This window comes from Lepisma saccharinum, chromosome 10 (assembly GCF_977018435.1).
Source record: "Lepisma saccharinum chromosome 10, izLepSacc3.1, whole genome shotgun sequence".
NCBI lineage: Eukaryota > Metazoa > Arthropoda > Insecta > Zygentoma > Lepismatidae > Lepisma > Lepisma saccharinum.
Genome location: NC_139238.1, coordinates 81,528,121 through 81,547,487, shown reverse-complemented (window position 1 = coordinate 81,547,487; position 19,367 = coordinate 81,528,121). Strand labels below are relative to the sequence as shown.

The window sequence follows — 19,367 nt, the reverse complement described above, 5'->3', positions numbered from 1 at the left end:
TTTAAAATTTAGTATTTGCAACTCACATAGCGAATCCAAAATCTTTGAAAACAGAATCCAGCATTCAGATTTGGATAATTTTGGATTCATATTCAAGTATCCGTTTCTACATTGTATCCTAGTCTAAGGAAAACACATTTATATGAAACTTGTAATGATATGATGGCATACCTAGAATTGGTATGGCAGCGAGTACCACTCCGATGCCACTCAAGCAAGCTATCCCCACTTCCCTCCACATCAAGAACCCCGTGAGAGACATTATGAAAGGCCCAAGCCAGCAGAAATGGAAGTGCCCGCCGGTCTGCTCCAGTCGGGTAGCGTCATTTGACAGCATAGTTAAGATGTCACCAACCGTCAAGCCCAGATCGGTCAGCACAGATCTTCTCAGCCGAAGCACCTTAGTGTAGAATAAGTTGACTTAGTATTATTTGGTAGTTATCATTTATAGCATGCAAGGCATGTATAAGATGGAACAAACTTTACATCTAAGTTAATTGCGATGAGGAGGATGAATGATTGGCCACTGAAATAGATGGCAGGAGAAACCGCTAGCTTCATACCACATTAAACTAACCCCTGACACAAGATACTATAAATACCAATACCACTGGTATCAGTCAATATCGATATATTAGTGTCAGTTGATAAAGCTCGGTTGAACATTTGGTCGATGCCAGGGCAGCCGTTTTTGCATGTTCCTTTCCTTAGGAAAAACCGTTATGATATTCCAAAATCTGAAAAATTATATAAGCTTAGAGCAGTGACATGAATCTTCATGTGGTTTGCTTTCACTGTTGTCTATGTATTCATAATAGCTTACCGTAATAGGCTTGAGTAGCAACGAAATGATTGTGAATATCTAGGCAACAATGAAAACAAACAACATGAAAATCTATGTCAATGCTCTAGAAAGAAGTGTATATAATTTTTCAGATTTTAGAATATCATAGTGGTATTTTGAAAGGAGAGAAAAATTTGAAAACAGATGCCCTGGATTTGGTCTAAGGTTCAGCCAAGCCTTAATATTTTGGGTTATAGTCTATAGCAGATTGTCTGCATAGCTACAGTGTAATTAACAGAAATATTAAAAACATTATTATTTCATCTTGAAAAGGATGTATATGTGTCAAAATATTGGGATAATAAATTCCTGTCACCTGAAGAGCCCAACGTTTGATATTACTATTAATAGGTATAGATCATTATGAAAATTTTGCTATGAATAGGGAAGATTGTATAAAATTTCCAATACTACAAAGGCTATCTGGAAAATAACTTCAATTTCCATGTGGTGTGTGAATAAATGACAATACGAGCATCATATTTGGTAACAGTGTGTGAGTGAGTCAGTGCACATACAGTTCTGGCAGAGCAAAGGTCATGTACCGCGTGCTCTCTTAACAACTACCATTGAAAATGTGTGGTCACTGGTATTCTCTTGAGTCTCCCCATGGCATAGTGGTAACATCTTTGCTTCGTAACCAAAGGGTATCAGGTTCGATACACAGTTAAAGCACTTTGCACAGTGGTTCGAATCTCACTTTAAACAGTAAGTCCATTCCCAATTAGCCTTTCTGGGGATAAAGTGGACTCAACACCAAACTCAAACAGGTACATAAGATTTCACTTAGCCAGAAACTGTAGAGTTGTAGAAATTTATCGCTAATTCTGTGTGCAAAGTTGTGGAGAAAACATAATGAGTCATAGTGGTGCTCTACAATGGTGCAGTATATTCAAGAATGAGTGGACAGATGTCCAGCATGAGCAAAGAAGTGGCTAGTCGCCCTTAGTGAATGATGAATGAACTGGTAAAGAAGATTGGTGAAACTTCAAAACTTCAGAACCTTCTGAAGCATGAAATTTCCACTTGTTAGTGTTGCGTACCCCCAAATTACCCATGTGTCGGGATGTGGCTATGAAGGGTGAAATAGTGTGTGCGGCCCCCAGGTATGAAAGGTATAATGTGAAACGGCTGGTATGTAAGTACAGAATCTTTGTATATCTTTTTTGTGTGTTATGTACAGTGAAATGTTCATGTTTGGTGGTGACTATGCCGCAAGCGGTGTTTTTTATGAATAAATGTGTCATTCGAAGGTGTCTGCCCTTTTATCATTGCAGTGAATCACAAGTCTACCAAAGCCTCCTCTAGTTACTGATTCTTAAATTTAGGCTAAAGTTCGTCTGTTGCTTAACAGGTCTCTCAAGGGATACATGTTATTATACGGAACACCACACGTGGAATAGGGTCTGCGTGTGGCCGCATAAAGCGTGGCTCTCTCTTTCTTTTGATATATTTTATATTATATATTATAAAACTCAAAACAAACACATCCCTTACAAGACTACTAAAATATGAAGTTAACACTTGGGGAAAACATCCATTCAAAAAAGCTGGCATTCTTGCAACTATTGATTGTGTCTAGTTATGAATTCCAGGTCAAAAGTTGCATTTGAAATTTAGATATGAGTGTCCTTTTACAGTAGAGATATAACTGAATGCTGTCGAACAAGAAAAATGCAGTCTAGTAATCTAGTTTCATTGATTTGAAACACTTTGGGGAAAAAATCGAAAATAGCTCAACCAAAAAAGTCGCGAAAAAAAACTAGTTCCTTTCCGACCACTTCCAACTAAAGTCTCAGACATAATAATAATAATAATAATATATTTTTATCATTGGTATGGTAACAATTATTATTGCTCTTATTACATGAATAGTAAAAAGACGGTGTAAAATAGATATAACTGAATACAGCTATGTAAAAAATGTAAAAATTATATGAAAAATTACAAGATTCTTGAGGTAACAAAATTCCCAGATTATTAAAAATCGAATCCCTCATTATTATTATCATGTATTAGTTTTCATACACACTGTCAATACAAAGCTAATTCATCTCAATCGAGTCTATCTTCATGTAAATTCTGCATAAATAAATAAACTTTATATTATACAACAAACAACATAAGTATTTTGCCTATTTCAGACCAATACCAGCCAATACTCTTCTGGAGTCTGAGTATCTCCATGGTTTCCCAAAAATATTGTGAACCACTTCCATTGAGTATAATTCTTCTGAAAATTATGGAAAACGTGTTAATTCCATTTCCTATTTGGACCAAAATTGCATGTGAAATAAAATTATAGCTATTTTAATACTATGGTTATCTCATGAGTATTCTTTTAATATATTAAATAAAAACTCTAGTACGTTGCTGTGGTATAATTGAAAGAATCCTTATATATTCATATCAATCAAAATCCTGAACAACATTCAATTTAAGTGTTCAGTAACTTGGTGAGAGTATCGGTGTTGATCAAAGTTGTATCAGCTCAGTCCTATTTCATACACATAGCCAACCTCTGTGTCGGAGTAGTTATCACAGCACCAGGGGTCCCAGGTTTGAATCCTGGCCTGGGCATGGGTGTTCCTTGTGAGTGTCACTTCATCAATTACATCATATCATCACTCTTTCTCATCATGATAGCCAAAATTGTCCGAAAATAAAAAATACACTATGAAAAATAACAGAAGGGCAGAATTATGCACACAATTGTAGGAAATTTGTAGAAATATTGGATAGGTAAAATTATTGAAAATTTAACTAATGAACTGATAACCAATAAACTGCTTGATTAATGTAACAGTAATGATTAATCAAGAGGAAATAAATTTCACTAACCTTTCGGTAAATCAAAGTGCTCAATGCTACTCGCATTTTCATCCCAATGGTGTAGCACCCCATCCACATCGGATGGAGAAGCAATGGAAGAAGTACGGAACAAACAACTATCCCGCCTGCATACAAGTATGCATGTTCCAGTGGTACTTCGCTGTGTGGCATAAAATAGTCCAAGAACATCCCCAAGAATACCAAGGACCCAATCCTGGAAATACAGTGTGTATTAGAATAGAACAAATACAGGGTGTTTCACTGAAAATTCATAATCTTTTAATTTGTTTCTAAGGAAAACTGCTGTGTCTTGAGCTATAGGGTAAAATGTAAAATTCCACTGGCTTGCCACCAGTCTGTGCTGAGTCATATGAATACTGTTTGATTGATTTTATTTATTTCACTTCACTTCTCTCCCACTTTTGGCTAATTGAGAAGATATCCTACACCGTGGCCATGTAGTCTGAGGTGTCATGATTTGGGCTCCTGCTCCAGGATGCGTGCAGGTCAGAGTCTCCTGAGAGAAGCATAACAACTTTCCTCCTGAGCCTGTATATGAGACTAGTGGCAACCCACCATCGCCGTGAAATTAGGAGATACAAATGAGTAGCATAACCCATTCACAGAAACCTACACCAGCAACTAGGGGTTCGTCATGATGATCACACATCACCCCGTAACTAGCTGGATGATCTCCCACCTCAGAAAGTGGGAGTGAGAGTGGAAGTCAGTAGATAGGCCTTAGCCCTCATGAGAACCCTGACAAAAAACACCCATGCTTAGGCTAGGATTCGAACCTGGAACCCCTGGCATTATAGCATGCTGTGCTAACAACTCTGCCATAGAGATCAGCAGTCCCAGGTTCGAATCCGGCCTGGGTATGGGTGTCATTCATGAGTGTCCCTTAATCAATTTTATCATATCATAACTCATCCTTATCTTCATGATTAGATAAAAGTACCAGAAAAGTGAAGTAAAATAAACCAAATTAATCAATCAACTAACTCTTGCATTGTTATTAGGTAGAAAATGGTAAACATTTTTGTATTAACCTGTTTGTATTTTTTTCGTAAATGGTGAAACAGATTAATTTAATTAAGGAACAAACACAATGAAATATTCATACTTTACCCAGAACATGCTACATACTCGATTTTCTTTTGAGATATTCACAGACTTAAGCGAGCCATCCATTTGCAAGGAAGCATGCATTCTTTTCTCTGCCTTCAAGGTCTTTGACCCCTCGCGTCAGGCATGAAAAAGGTTCATTGCTGTCCGGAACAGATGTGAAAGTGGTTGGAGGTGGGATCAGGTTCAAAGAGTCTTTCAGTTTTTCACAAGATTCTGGCATTTCAAACATTTGGAAGTTTTGCACCAGCCTGGCCTATTCACGTGTGCGCAAAGTTTGCTTCGTTGCTTTTCTGGTGTTAGGTTGAGGGGGTTGAAAATTAGTAACAGGTTTTGGAGGAATTTTCTTTATTGGTGTTTATGCATACCTTGTTATAGAAGGTGAAATATGATTAATACAGTGAAAGGTATTTGTAGTCACTGCTATGAACAACATATTGACGTGTCGTGTATTGGAACCGAGTGCAGTAAGGGAATTTGTGGTGAAGAAAATCAATTCCTTTGAACAACTTTCAGAAGAAATATGAAAAAGTCATGGACTCAAAAAATCAAGAGCTGGAGATAATGATATTTACCACCCTCTGGTATTTTCATGTATATTACCAGATGGTGCTGCGGTGGGATGCTGGAACCCATAGGCATAATTTGACATGGCAAAGTGCAAGGGAGGACATCCCCCCAACCCCCCTCCCGACACACACACAAATTTGCATGTTTATTAAAATGTACAATGGTAGAAGAATTTTTAAAAAACCTTTTGGAACCTGCTGTTCATGTTTTCCTCCTCCCTTTCCCAAAGTTAGGCTCCAGGTTACTCTGGTGCCGGAACCTAGTAGGTCTTGTACTTCATCCGATATTTGAACCCAGGATTTCAGATTGCAAAAACTGATACAGTAAAACTTCTCAATAATGGACAGGCCTGGGAAAAAATTAATGTCTGTTACTAAGAAGTGTCCACTATTCAGAAAAAAGTGTAGGATGTTACATAATAGGATAAGCATATTACACTACGTACTTTACGAACACTAAGTTTCTCTTTCTCGTAGACGTTGATGACTTCAACATTTTCCTTTAAAGTCAGTCATTTTCGTTTCTGCGACATCGTAGCAGAAGTGACACACTTCTCAAGATAACCACAAATAATACTGTCTACTGCTGCACCCTAGTTCAAAATACCAACCATTGTTGTGTCGAATTCCAGGAATTGCGACCATTTTCTTTCAGGCTGTTCGTTATTAAGAATGTCCGTTATAGAGAAGTAATATTGCCATTACATCCCATATATTTTTGCCAGGGAATTTAAAATTTCCGTAATTTAGAGGTGTCCGCTATTCACAGATATATGTTAGCAGGGACCTGTAACGTAACCCAACTTGTAACGCTGTCAAGTTACGAACGGAACTATCGATATGCGTTACAATGGCATTGGCGTTCCACACAGTACCGGACAGATTGGACCTACCTACAACCTGGGTAAATTAGGCGTACCGTTACTCAACGACCCATTCGCTTCAGGTACTGAGTGGAACGGGTCTCGGATGGAACGGGTACGATCGTACCCGTACATACTGTACCTGAACAGTGGCTACCGGGTACGAAATGGAACCACAAGTTGGTAACCGGTACTGAAGCACAATGACCAGCGCTTGTTATTAAAATACCGGTACGTGGATAGAAATGGATGAAGCGGGTAACATTTGTAACAGGAACTTACAGTACGTATCATAACAGTTTACTGTCAATCAACATTCCACAGCAGCAAATGGAATACCGATAAATATACACTTCTTTGTTTAAAACTAATTATAATCACTTTACAAAAAAGTAATTCGTGATCTTTCTGGATTTTATTTATCCGAAAAATATGTATAAAAGCTATCTAGTTTATCTTTCATTAATTTGTTAATAATGGCATCAGCTATGCAAAAATTTTGAAGACCGTCACTCTGGCAAACTATTAACAATAGAAACAATTAGTTTCAACAAGCTCATGTATATTATACTAATTACAACAACCTGCGCAGAAGGTCGATATTCGTCATTCAGGCAAACCTGTTACTAGGAGGCATGTGCAGTAGACCCCATTACTTTTAAAATAGGTAGAGAAGTGAAATTGAGTTTGAAGGTAGATTATGCTAATTAGAGCACGGCTAAATCAACATGATTGTGGAAAACCGGAAGTTGATGGACGCCATATTGAAAAATGTTACTTCTTAAGATAGAGGAGTGAAACTCGGTTCAACGATAGCTTATACTAATTAAAGCATGGCAAATAAACATGATTGTGGAAAACCGGAAGTTGATGGACGCCATATTGAAAAATGTTACTTCTTAAGATAGAGAAGTGAAATTCGGCTTGAAGGTAGCTTATGGGAATTAGAGCATGGAAATTCAACGTGATTCCGGAAAACCGGAAGTTGGTGGACGCCATATTGAAAAATGTTACTTCTTAAGATAGAGAAGTGAAATTCGGCTTGAAGGTAGCTTATGGGAATTAGAGCATGGCAAATCAACGTGATTCCGAAACCGGAAGTTGGTGGACGCCATATTGAAAAATGTTACTTCTTAAGATAGAGAAGTGAAATTCAGTTTGAAGGTAGCTTATGGGAATTAGAGCATGGCAAATCAACATGATTGTGGAAAACCGGAAGTTGATGGACGCCATATTGAAAAATGTTACTTCTTAAGATAGAGAAGTGAAATTCGGTTTGACGGTAGCTTATGGCAATTAGAGCATGGCAAATCAACGTGATTCCGGAAAACCGGAAGTTGGTGGACGCCATATTGAAAAATGTTACTTCTTAAGATAGAGAAGTGAAATTCGGCTTGAAGGTAGCTTATGGGAATTAGAGCATGGCAAATCAACGTGATTCCGGAAAACCGGAAGTTGGTGGACGCCATATTGAAAAATGTTACTTCTTAAGATAGAGAAGTGAAATTCGGTTTGAAGGTAGCTTATGGGAATTAGAGCATGGCAAATCAACATGATTGCGGAAAACCGGAAGTTGGTGGACGCCATATTGAAAAATGTTACTTCTTAAGATAGACAAGTGAAATTCGGCTTGAAGGTAGCTTATGGCAATTAGAGCATGGCAAATCAACATGATTGTGGAAAACCGGAAGTTGATGGACGCCATATTGAAAAATGTTACTTCTTAAGATAGAGAAGTAAAATTCGGCTTGAAGGTAGCTTATGGGAATTAGAGCATGGCAAATCAACGTGATTCCGGAAAACCGGAAGTTGGTGGACGCCATATTGAAATACGTTAATTCTTAAGATAGAGGAGTGAAATTCGGTTTTATGATATTATGGATATTACTGCATTGGAAATCAACATGATTAGGGAAAACCGGACGTTAACGGAAAAATTTACTTTAATATTCCTCTTTCCTTTGATGATTGCTTATGTTAATTAGAACATGGTCAATTTATATGATATTATAAAACCGAAAGTCGATGGACGGCATGATGAAAAATGCAATTTATTAAGATGAAGTGAAATTCGATTAGATTATTGCGCTTACTAATTCGAACATGGACAATGCATATGCTGTCTGTAAAACTGGAAGTTGATAGACGCCATGTTGAAAAAGAAATACATTTGAGTGTCGATTCAGTTTTTATTTATTAAAAATTAAATATGAATTCCAAACTCAGGATTTCCAGAATCATGTTCATTTGTCATGCTCTAATTCCCATAAGCTACCATCAAACCAAATTTCACTCCTCTGTCTTAAGAAGTAACGTTTTTCAATATGGCGTCCACCAAATTCCTGTTTTCCACAATCATGTTGATTTAACATGCACTAATTAGCAAGATCTACCCTCAAGCCAAATTTCACTTCTCTATCTTAAGAAGTAACATTTTTCAATATGGCGTCCATCAACTTCCGGTTTTCCACAATCATGTTGATTTGCCATGCTCTAATTGCCATAAGCTACCTTCAAGCCGAATTTCACTTGTCTATCTTAAGAAGTAACATTTTTCAATATGGCGTCCACCAACTTCCGGTTTTCCGCAATCATGTTGATTTGCCATGCTCTAATTCCCATAAGCTACCTTCAAGCCGAATTTTACTTCTCTATCTTAAGAAGTAACATTTTTCAATATGGCGTCCACCAACTTCCGGTTTTCCGGAATCACGTTGATTTGCCATGCTCTAATTCCCATAAGCTACCTTCAAGCCGAATTTCACTTCTCTATCTTAAGAAGTAACATTTTTCAATATGGCGTCCATCGACTTCCGGTTTTCCACAATCATGTTGATTTAACATGCACTAATTAGCAAGATCTACCACCAAATCGAATTTCACTTCTCTATCTTAAGAAGTAATATTTTTCAATATGGCGTCCATGAACTTCCGGTTGTCCACAATCATGTCAATTTGCCATGCTCTAATTCACATAAGCTACCGTCAAACCGAATTTCACTTCTCTATCTTAAGAAGTAACATTTTTCAATATGGCGTCCATCGACTTCAGGTTTTCCGGAATCACGTTGATTTGCCATGCTCTAATTCCCATAAGCTACCTTCAAGCCGAATTTCACTTGTCTATCTTAAGAAGTAACATTTTTCAATATGGCGTCCACCAACTTCCGGTTTTCCGCAATCATGTTGATTTGCCATGCTCTAATTCCCATAAGCTACCTTCAAGCCGAATTTTACTTCTCTATCTTAAGAAGTAACATTTTTCAATATGGCGTCCACCAACTTCCGGTTTTCCGGAATCACGTTGATTTGCCATGCTCTAATTCCCATAAGCTACCTTCAAGCCGAATTTCACTTCTCTATCTTAAGAAGTAACATTTTTCAATATGGCGTCCATCGACTTCCGGTTTTCCACAATCATGTTGATTTAACATGCACTAATTAGCAAGATCTACCACCAAATCGAATTTCACTTCTCTATCTTAAGAAGTAATATTTTTCAATATGGCGTCCATGAACTTCCGGTTGTCCACAATCATGTCAATTTGCCATGCTCTAATTCACATAAGCTACCGTCAAACCGAATTTCACTTCTCTATCTTAAGAAGTAACATTTTTCAATATGGCGTCCATCGACTTCAGGTTTTCCGGAATCACGTTGATTTGCCATGCTCTAATTCCCATAAGCTACCTTCAAGCCGAATTTCACTTCTCTATCTTAAGAAGTAACATTTTTCAATATGGCGTCCACCAACTTCCGGTTTTCCACAATCATGTTGATTTGCCATACACGAATTAACATATGCTACCTCCAAATCGAATTTCTCTTCTCTATCTTAAGAAGTAACGTTTTTCAATATGGCGTCCATCAACTTCCGGTTTTCCACAATCATGTTGATTTAACATGCACTAATTAGCAAGATCTACCACCAAACCGAATTTCACTTCTCTATCATAAGAAGTAACATTTTTCAATATGGCGTCCACCAACTTCCGGTTTTCCACAATCATGTTGATTTGCCATACACGAATTAGCATATGCTACCGTCAAACCGAATATCACGTCTCTTTCTTAAGAAGTAACATATTTCAATATGGCGTCCATCAACTTCCGGTTTTCCACAATCATGTTGATTTAACATGCACTAATTAGCAATATCTACCACCAAATCGAATTTCTCTTCTCTATCTTAAGAAGTAACGTTTTTCAATATGGCGTCCATGAACTTCCGGTTTTCCATAATCATGTCAATTTTCCATGCTTTAATTCACATAAGCTACCGTCAAACCGAATTTCACTTCTATATCTTAAGAAGTAACATTTTTCAATATGGCGTCCATCAACTTCCGGTTTTCAACAATTATGTTGATTTAACATGCACTAATTAGCAAGATCTACCACCAAACCGAATTTCACTTCTCTATCTTAAGAAGTGACTTTTTTCAATATGGCGTCTAATTTCCAGTTTTACCAAAATAATTTTGATTGGCAATGCCAGGTCAACCCGAATTTCAGATCTGTAACTTAGATGGTAACATTACTCAATATGGCGTACATTAACTTTCCCTTTTTTCCACATGTATTATTAGTTGGTAATATTCTAATTACATAAACTTAGCCTTACTGTGCATAAAGTGGACTTAAAACACCAACTCAAACCAAAACCAAATTATATAAACTATCATCATGTCGAACTTTCAATATCTTGCTTGAAAATATTTTTTTTTAAATATGTTCACCTTGCACCCAATATTACGTGTATTGGTTATATAAAAGTAACATTATTAATAACAAATCTCACGATTCCATATTTATTTATATATATACAATTTATATTTTATTGCCTACAACCTCAATTAATATTAGTTCTTATTGATTTTTCAAGAATTCAACAATGAAAGTTTTAAAATGAAGAGTTACGTGACATATATTTTCTGATCCATTCAATACCCATTTGATTTGCTGAAAATAGGTTTTGTTACAATTGTACCCGATCCTAAAGTTCAGATATACCCATCATGAATTTGTACCGGTATGATTCTAAGGAGAGGTACGTACCGTAACGGAACCGGCATTCAGATAAGGAACAAGTTCCATGCTTTCTGGTACGGGTATTTTAACGTTCCACTCTGTGTACCCAAAGCTGTCGTCCCCGAAGCACTCTCGGGTAGGAACGGAACGGTATAGCAGAAGCGTTACTGTTCGCCTTACCAAGAGGTTCTGGTATTTTCCTTGGAACGGTCCACAGCACTTGGGCCGGTACGCGGTACCCGGTACGGAAATAACGCGGAACGGTGACAAATACCAATGAATTGCGTTACGTTACAGGTCCCTGTGTTAGGAGAAGTTTTACTGTATATGGTGTCATTAAGCCACGAATGCAATGGACGGTCGAAGCAAAGAAAGTGCAACGAAAAATAAGCGGTGTTGATTTTTCAGCTGCAAGTGTGCAACCATTTGACTCCAGCTTTTGGCAATCGCAGGGTCTCACCAATCGGCTTGGAGCATTTACCTGTCTTTTCTTTGTAAATGAATGGCCCGCTTTAAACTATGTGCATGACAAAATGATACACATTGGTATTTTATGTTTACAAAAGAAACTGTACATTACAAATTACATTTAAAAACAATATTTATACTAACAGTAACAGACTCTCTATACAAATATACAGGGGATAGACAAAAATATAGATACACTTGCGAAGAAAAGCTGGAATGCTGTAGCTAATAACGTGCAGGGCCGCATTTAGCTTCCAAAATGGCCTGCAGTCTCCGAGGAATGGACAAATACAAGTCCTGGATGGTGGATAATGGGATCTGCACCATTCATCATGCAAAACATAGTCACAATCCTTCTCAGTGTCCGTCTGTCTCGGTCACTCAGTGTACATTTTCATCCACGCAGGTGTTTATCTGATGTCACACTTTTATGTCATCATGGTCTTGGATAGAGTTCCTCTCAATAGGCCAAATAACATTGCTACTTTGGTAACAGGTGGGCAGGTGGGCACGAACAATTTGCCCTCTTTGAAACACTGTCAGCTCAGACATGATTGAGTATCAACTGCACTGCACGCTATCTACAGTGCAACTATCGACTCCTACCAGTCTGATAGGGTCCTATTTCACGGCACAAAACAAAAGAATGTTGCACCGCGTCCAATTTCAAGTGGAAAAATTGCATCGATATCACCCGTTCCAATGTCGTGGTGATTCCATATTTTTGTCCATCCCCTGTACATTCACCTATAACTGTGTTTTTAAACTTTGTCCAATTTTGCATTTCTTCTTTTATAAATTAACATCAGATAGCAAGACAAACCTTGGAAACTAAATGAAATGAAAAAAATTTGAATGAAATATTTTGTATTTAATACGTGTACAAATACTTTAATACACATCATACCTGAAACACAGCTCTTCCAACACTAACAAAAAGCCATACATCATGTACTCTAGGCCAAAACACCTCCAAAGTATTCTTACTAAACTCGATGGCTTCTTTCTCTTTTTCTTGGCAGACTTCCTTACAGACTGATATATTTTTCTAGAAATACACATGAAAAACAAAAAAGACGTAATTAAAAATATTATGTTTGTAATATTATAATCATATCGGCAATTACAAAAACATACTTTATCTAAAGGGTGATATAAGTTAATTAAATGAAACATAAAGCACTGCCTTTACAAATTACAATCTACAAGAAAGGGAAAATTATTATTAACTAGTTGATTGCCTGGTGTTGCATGGGTATTTAATTATCCCAATCTTCTATTAGACAGGAAAATAATGAATTCTAACTATAGTGTAAAATGAACTTGGAGTCAATCGGCATTGGGAGTGTCACTACGGCTTCCACACTAATGTCGGTCGTTTTCGATTATTTTTACATGTCACCCCACCGCACCCACACCTCTAGGGGTGCCAGGGGTGTCTTATCCCCACAGTATTTCTTTCCATGTTGCAAGTGATATGTGTACCAAGTTTGGTTGAAATTGCTCCAGGCGTTCGAGAGTTATGCCAGAACAAACACACATTACATCAAAACATTTATAACAGTGAATCATTGAAATTTTTTGTACAAGGAATTTTGTACAAAGGCCTAAGGTTGACTTTCCCAGTTGAAAAAGTTCTTTGTAAATATTTTCTGGTGACCAGACATCCCAGTTTTGCTGATTTTCCGGATAGCAGACGCAGATGTGATGGGGTTGCAAAATACTTGGTGCACAATACTGTGATCCTCCCTTGGTGCAGCCAGTCTTGGTCGACCCGAACCTTCACTACGTCTGTAGGTGCCCTCACGTATCCATTGGTATCAAAATCTGGCCACTGTGACATCTGAATGCTCGAGATGCCTAGCAAGTTCATGATTCAACCAATCAGCCTCATACAGACTCCCAATACGGCCCTTTTGAACTCCGTCAAGTGCTGGTAAAGCTGTCTGATACGAGGCATTCTCTGTGTTCATCACCTTCTCTCACAGTGTTCACTGTCTGACGCTCCACACATTACAAATCATTGCAACTCTAATCATGCGGTAAATGCTGTAAAGCGTACATTGGACAGATGGGCAGGACAATAGAGCAGCACTGCAAAGAACACCAAAGCTACATCAGGAATTTCCATCCGGAAAAGTCGGGGCTAGCAGAACATCCAATCACCGAGGGCCATAGACCAGATTTCAGCAACACAGAAATTATAGCCAAATGTTTAAACTACTGGGACCGCAACATAAAAGAAGCAATAGCTTTTCATGGGGAAAAGGAGAAACTCAATCACGACATGGGGCTCGAACTGGACCCAGCTTGGCAAGTGATAGTTGACCAGCAGACGTAGCAGACACGATACCTGATTGGTCCACCATCTTCACCAGCAACCCCCCTCCACAAATGTATATACATCAGGTTGATACTCAGGACTGCACTTCTACCCTGAAGATGAGAGTTACGCTAGCTCTCGAAAGCTTGGAATTGTTTCCACAACTCACCTGGTCGATAGCCCGAGAGAATCTTTTCATATAAAGTGAAGTGTCCTTGTTGTGCCCTGAAAAAAATGGTCAAACTAGCCAAAGCCAGAGAACAAATTTAAAATTCTATTCTTGTCTCTTCCATCAAAAGGCTGGGAGTGTCCATGAACTAATTGGCTTTGTCCAGTTGGTGAGGGGAAATTCTTGTGGTATTCCACATTGCCAAACTTATGCTTGACAGCAAATGTTTTTGAAAAATAGCAAAGGCATCCACAACAAGGTCCAGGTGCAATGAAACCTAACAGCTCTCAGATTCTGTCTCTCCCTGAACTGTGAGTGGAGGGTGCTTGTTGACAGCAGGTTGTCATTTACGATTGAGCTTGTGGCAACATAGTTTCTTGAACATGGAAACTCCCACATATTTGGATACAAAAATCAAAGTTTGTTCTTCTATCGTATGGCATTTATTTATTATTATAAAAAAAAAAAGTGGGAGGCAGTGATGTATGAAAAGGGTTCATGATTATCAAAAAGCTCCAAAAAGCCTGTGAATTCCAAAAAGGCTGTGAAAACTCATTTTAATCTACTGATTTTATCACCATTGTGTAAATAATGTCATCCTCCTGGGTGTTAAGTGGCACAGAAAATGCCAAGAGTGCGACAATTTGATTCATGAGAACTATCTAAGTCCAGAGATGAGGTTGAGGTTAAAAATTTCTGTCTGGTAATAACATCACGGTCATTTAAAAGATATTCAAGTTGTTATGTATTATAGACATGTTGGAGAGGAGAATGGTGGCAGAAAGTATGACATGCCTTAAATTAGGAAAAAAAAACACCAGCCAACCACCTATTCCATGTCTCCACATTTCATCTATTCACATGCAAAGAGAAAAAGACATCATACTTAAACCTATCCCCTACCTTTCAACTTTGTCTCCCAACACCTGTGATTTATGTTCTTGCAGTGGATCTGGTAGATCTTCTACTCCATCAGTAGGTTTCTTCCCTTTCTTACAGAAGACTGGAATCACCCAACTGGAAAACAATGATACAACCTCTAGAATTAAATATTCCACTGCAACAGAATAAAATGAAGCAAAAGTTAGTACAAATTAGTTTTTCAAATACAATTTGGAATAGCACTATAATGAATATCAGGTATTAACAGTGCTGACATGGTTTATTTTATTTTCGATGATTTTCTGCCAAATTTGGCTAATCATGATTATGGCGATGAAATGTATTTGATGAAGGAATGGTCACAAAGGGATGTGCACACCAAGGCCAGGACTCTTACTCAGTCAACGATGACTGTGAATCAGCAGTTTGGTTTGCTGGTTCACCTAGGCAGCTGTAAGCAAAGTCCTTCATGGAAGGTTTACTGCAAACAAACTCTTGCTGTATTTATGCAAGTCATACATGCCTATGCTATTTACACAGGTTACTCAGAATTCTATGAAGCCACGGTAGCTCAGTCGTTAGGGCATCTGACTACCATGCGAGAGACTCGGGTTTGATCCCCAGCGAGTGACAACCAGGATTTTTTCCACCTGTTAAGGTGGCTCTGGTGCCCGCCCAGCATCGTACATATAAAGTCAGTACCTGGAGGAAACTCTGGGGGGTAAAGGTGGCCAGGGACGTTGTGCTGATCACACCACCCCACCTTCGACCATGATCAAGAAAGTGTGGTGCCCTAACCCCCCCTATATACCTTCATGGCATGGTGCATAGCACAGGGGAGCACTTTACCTTTTTTTTACCTTTACTCAGAATTCCTGTTCAACTAAACAAAAATTTTTAATGTGTACAAATTTTGCAAATGGGACCAGAGTTTTATTTTTTTTTATGGCGCAGTGGTTGCGTTGTCGCCTTGTAATCAAGGGGTCCCGGGTTCGATACCCGGTGGAGGTACAAGTGGTTCGGATCCCACTTTAAACTGTAGGTCCAGTCCCGATTAGCCTTACTGTGCATAAAGTGGACTTAAAACACCAAATCAATCCAATCCAATTTCATTTTTTCTGGTAACTTTGACCGTCTGTACCTCTTCCAGAAAGTGAAATATTTTGACATGAGACATGTACAGAACCCTAGCTAGAAATTCCTAAGATTGGGGCTAGAATATAATAAATTGCCTCCTTCAAAGAACTTGTCCCCCTCTGCTTAGGGTAAATATAATTATTTTAGTAATCTATAGCAACAATTACATGGCTTTTATCGTAAGTACAAATTTCCCTTGCTAAAGTAAAATTGTCCTGCAGCAAGAAGTTAGAAATGCGAATATGACATTATTATTTATTGTTTTGTTTGAGTAATGCACAAGGTGTTACCATGAAGTACACTTAGTACACCTTTTACAGCATACAATGAATTAATAATACAATAGGGGTGTAAGGGATGACCCACGTAGTAAGCCCAAATGCTAACCTCACTTCCATGTAGTACACCCCGAACTGTATTTTGCAGACTATAGAGGCTCTGGCATCTGGACCCATGGCTAGTATGGGACTTGTGTTAGTGTCATCCATATGTTTGTGATTGTCCCTTCATCTATTAATACTTCATCCCCATCTTCGCAATTAGTTCAAACTGGCAGAAATATGAAGTATAATAAATCAATCCATTCAATAATAAAATAATATTGCTAATAGAACTACATCATCAAAATGGTGCACCTGCTTTAAATTAAACAATTACCAACACTAAGTGTTATATTTTGAGAAATGACATTAGTAATCAGTATCGATAATACTGTTTATGTCTTTCTAAAACAGCTATGGTATAATTCTCCACAATTTCCTCAACACGACAAAAACTTGACTTTGCAACCCATTAATGCGAGCAAAGTGAGCAAGAAAATTTTTCATCCATTCTTTTGGCTCCACACCAGAATTTGCGCAACAATCTAAGACTAATAGTAATACAAAAGTCAGATATCCCCGAAAATTGAATGCCCCTAAATAAAATTAGAGTTATAATCTAAGACTTAACACTGATATTCAATTATCAATCCCCTATTAGATTTCACATGTCAAATTAAGACCTAATATGTTTGTGATGGTTGCCGTGCCATCCCGTGTGAACCACTATTCTCTCCCTTCATTTCCAGGGGGTCCTTCTCTCAGGGCTGCCAATATTCCTATCAGCACATATCAACAGGTGAATGACTATGAAAAGCGACACATAGCGTTACGCAAAATTGGGAAGGAAAACATAACCACTGATGAGGGAAAACGCTCAAAATCAAAATAAAACAAATACCATCCTTTTCAAATCATCATTGCTTAGCTGCATGGCTGGGGAGAGACCTGCGCTCGATCGCCAGCTCTAAACTTCGAAGGAGACGAAGAAAGTGAGCGGAAACATCCATCGCAACACTTTAGGCTGCTCTCATACTGAACTAGGCTTCGTGGCGGTTCCTCTCTCGAACCTTTAGGCCACCCTCTGTCGTCAGCGTCCTCGAGCATAAATCGCCTTCGAATAACCATACAATCGCAGCTATTACATTAAAAAAAATCACGAAGACAAAGCGTCCATCCTCATCTTTACCTTCCTATTTCCTTCAATCACCTTTCAATATCCTATGTCATCTGTTTCTTCACCTCGGCTAAAACTCGGTGGGCTAATGGGATACTCTGACCCCTCTCAGGTACGGGTATAGTAGTAGAAATACGTGGGATATGAAGCTTCAACTGTTATGTACTAAATCATTTGATAGGCTATGGAAAAGGGAGATTTTATAAATGAATAACATCTGTTTCCGAAGAAAGGTCTGTGTCTTCAGTAGGCTTCTTTATGGGCAATTATTTTCCTGAAGATGGTTTATTTTCAAGATACTTTTATAAATGTACATCTTAGTTACAGATCTCCATAAATAAAGGACAGAACAGATTTCCTTCTTATAATTAAATCTGCGCAACTTGTGCAGTTTATTTATATAATATGGATCAAGCTGTCAGATTAGTTATATAAAGACGACAAGGCACTTGCTTGGAACTTTATGAACGCTCCTTGACATAATGAAGCATAACTTTGACGTGACTAGCGAAGGTTTTAAGTACTGACTCCGATTTTAATATAAATTGGACATTATGGTCTGGCTTCAAGATATAAGCAGAAATACAAACTGCTATAATTCGTAAAATATTAGAGACATCGACTTGATATTGGGTATGGCAACATGTTAGGATGTTCACAGGGCGAAACCTAACCATGCCAGATATCAATAATGAATAACCTGATCAATAAATAATAATCATGGAGATGAAATAATCTGAACTTATTCTTACGTATGATGGCATGTTAGCATGCCCACAGGGCGAACCTACTCATACGGCAGAATAACATTAAGTCCTGTTGCTTTATGCAAAAATTGAAAATATATTACGTATATGTTTTTAGAAATAAAACTGAATTATCACAAAGTTGTGAGCAATCGTAAATTAACTTATTGTCACGCATGGTGACATGTTAGCATGTCCGCAGGGCGAACCTAACCATGCGTCAGAATAACAGTAAGTTCTGAGTCGAAATTTAACATTATTTTGCTAAGATTTTATTTAAAATTTCAGAAAACTTCAAAATAAAGTTGAAATGAACTTATTCTTTCGTATGGTGACATGTTAGCATGTCCACAGGGCGAACCTACCCATACGACAGAATAACTATGTCTCTAAGCTAATTTGGGAACGAAGACTGAGTTCTTGAACCCTCCCATAAAGGGAGCTGAGTATTTAAGATGTTAATCCATCGGAGTCAGTGATGAAAATGCCCCAGAATTAGGTTCCGAAGCTGTATTTATACCCCCGCATGTCAAGCAGAGTGCCTCCCGTGACACAAAAGATAAACCTAGCTACAGCTGTGATATGCAGAACTAATTTGTGTATAATGGCAATATTCTAAAGATTAAACAGTATGTTCCATAAGGTTCATTTTTCTATGTCTAAAACAACAGTTATGATCCTTAAAGTTTCTATAATATTCTCTACCATAAAGTTGTCACATTCTTAAAAACTTCTTTCCAATGTCCATAAGGCTTATATTACTAATAACTCCAACTGAAATTTAGCTCTTATGGCTTTCATAATAGTTTGATTCTATATTTTTGACTAATTGTCAACAATGAAAGATTTTGCTTTCAAGAAGCTTGCAAATAACAAA

The 19,367-nt window shown here is 37.8% G+C and overlaps 1 protein-coding gene across 1 annotated transcript in view; it reads right to left on the bottom strand.

Annotated features, from left to right (window-relative positions):
• The window catches only part of LOC145994404 (ATP-binding cassette sub-family C member 4-like), a 143,919-nt gene that overhangs the window by 117,862 nt on the left and 6,690 nt on the right, over positions 1-19,367 (bottom strand). Inside the window, exons 2-5 of the mRNA XM_083130526.1 lie at positions 15,132-15,245; positions 12,644-12,784; positions 3,686-3,890; positions 172-400 (exon numbers count right to left, since the gene is read on the bottom strand). Coding sequence (XP_082986652.1) covers positions 172-400; positions 3,686-3,890; positions 12,644-12,784; positions 15,132-15,245 — 689 coding nt within the window. The remainder of the gene's footprint in view (positions 1-171; positions 401-3,685; positions 3,891-12,643; positions 12,785-15,131; positions 15,246-19,367) is intronic.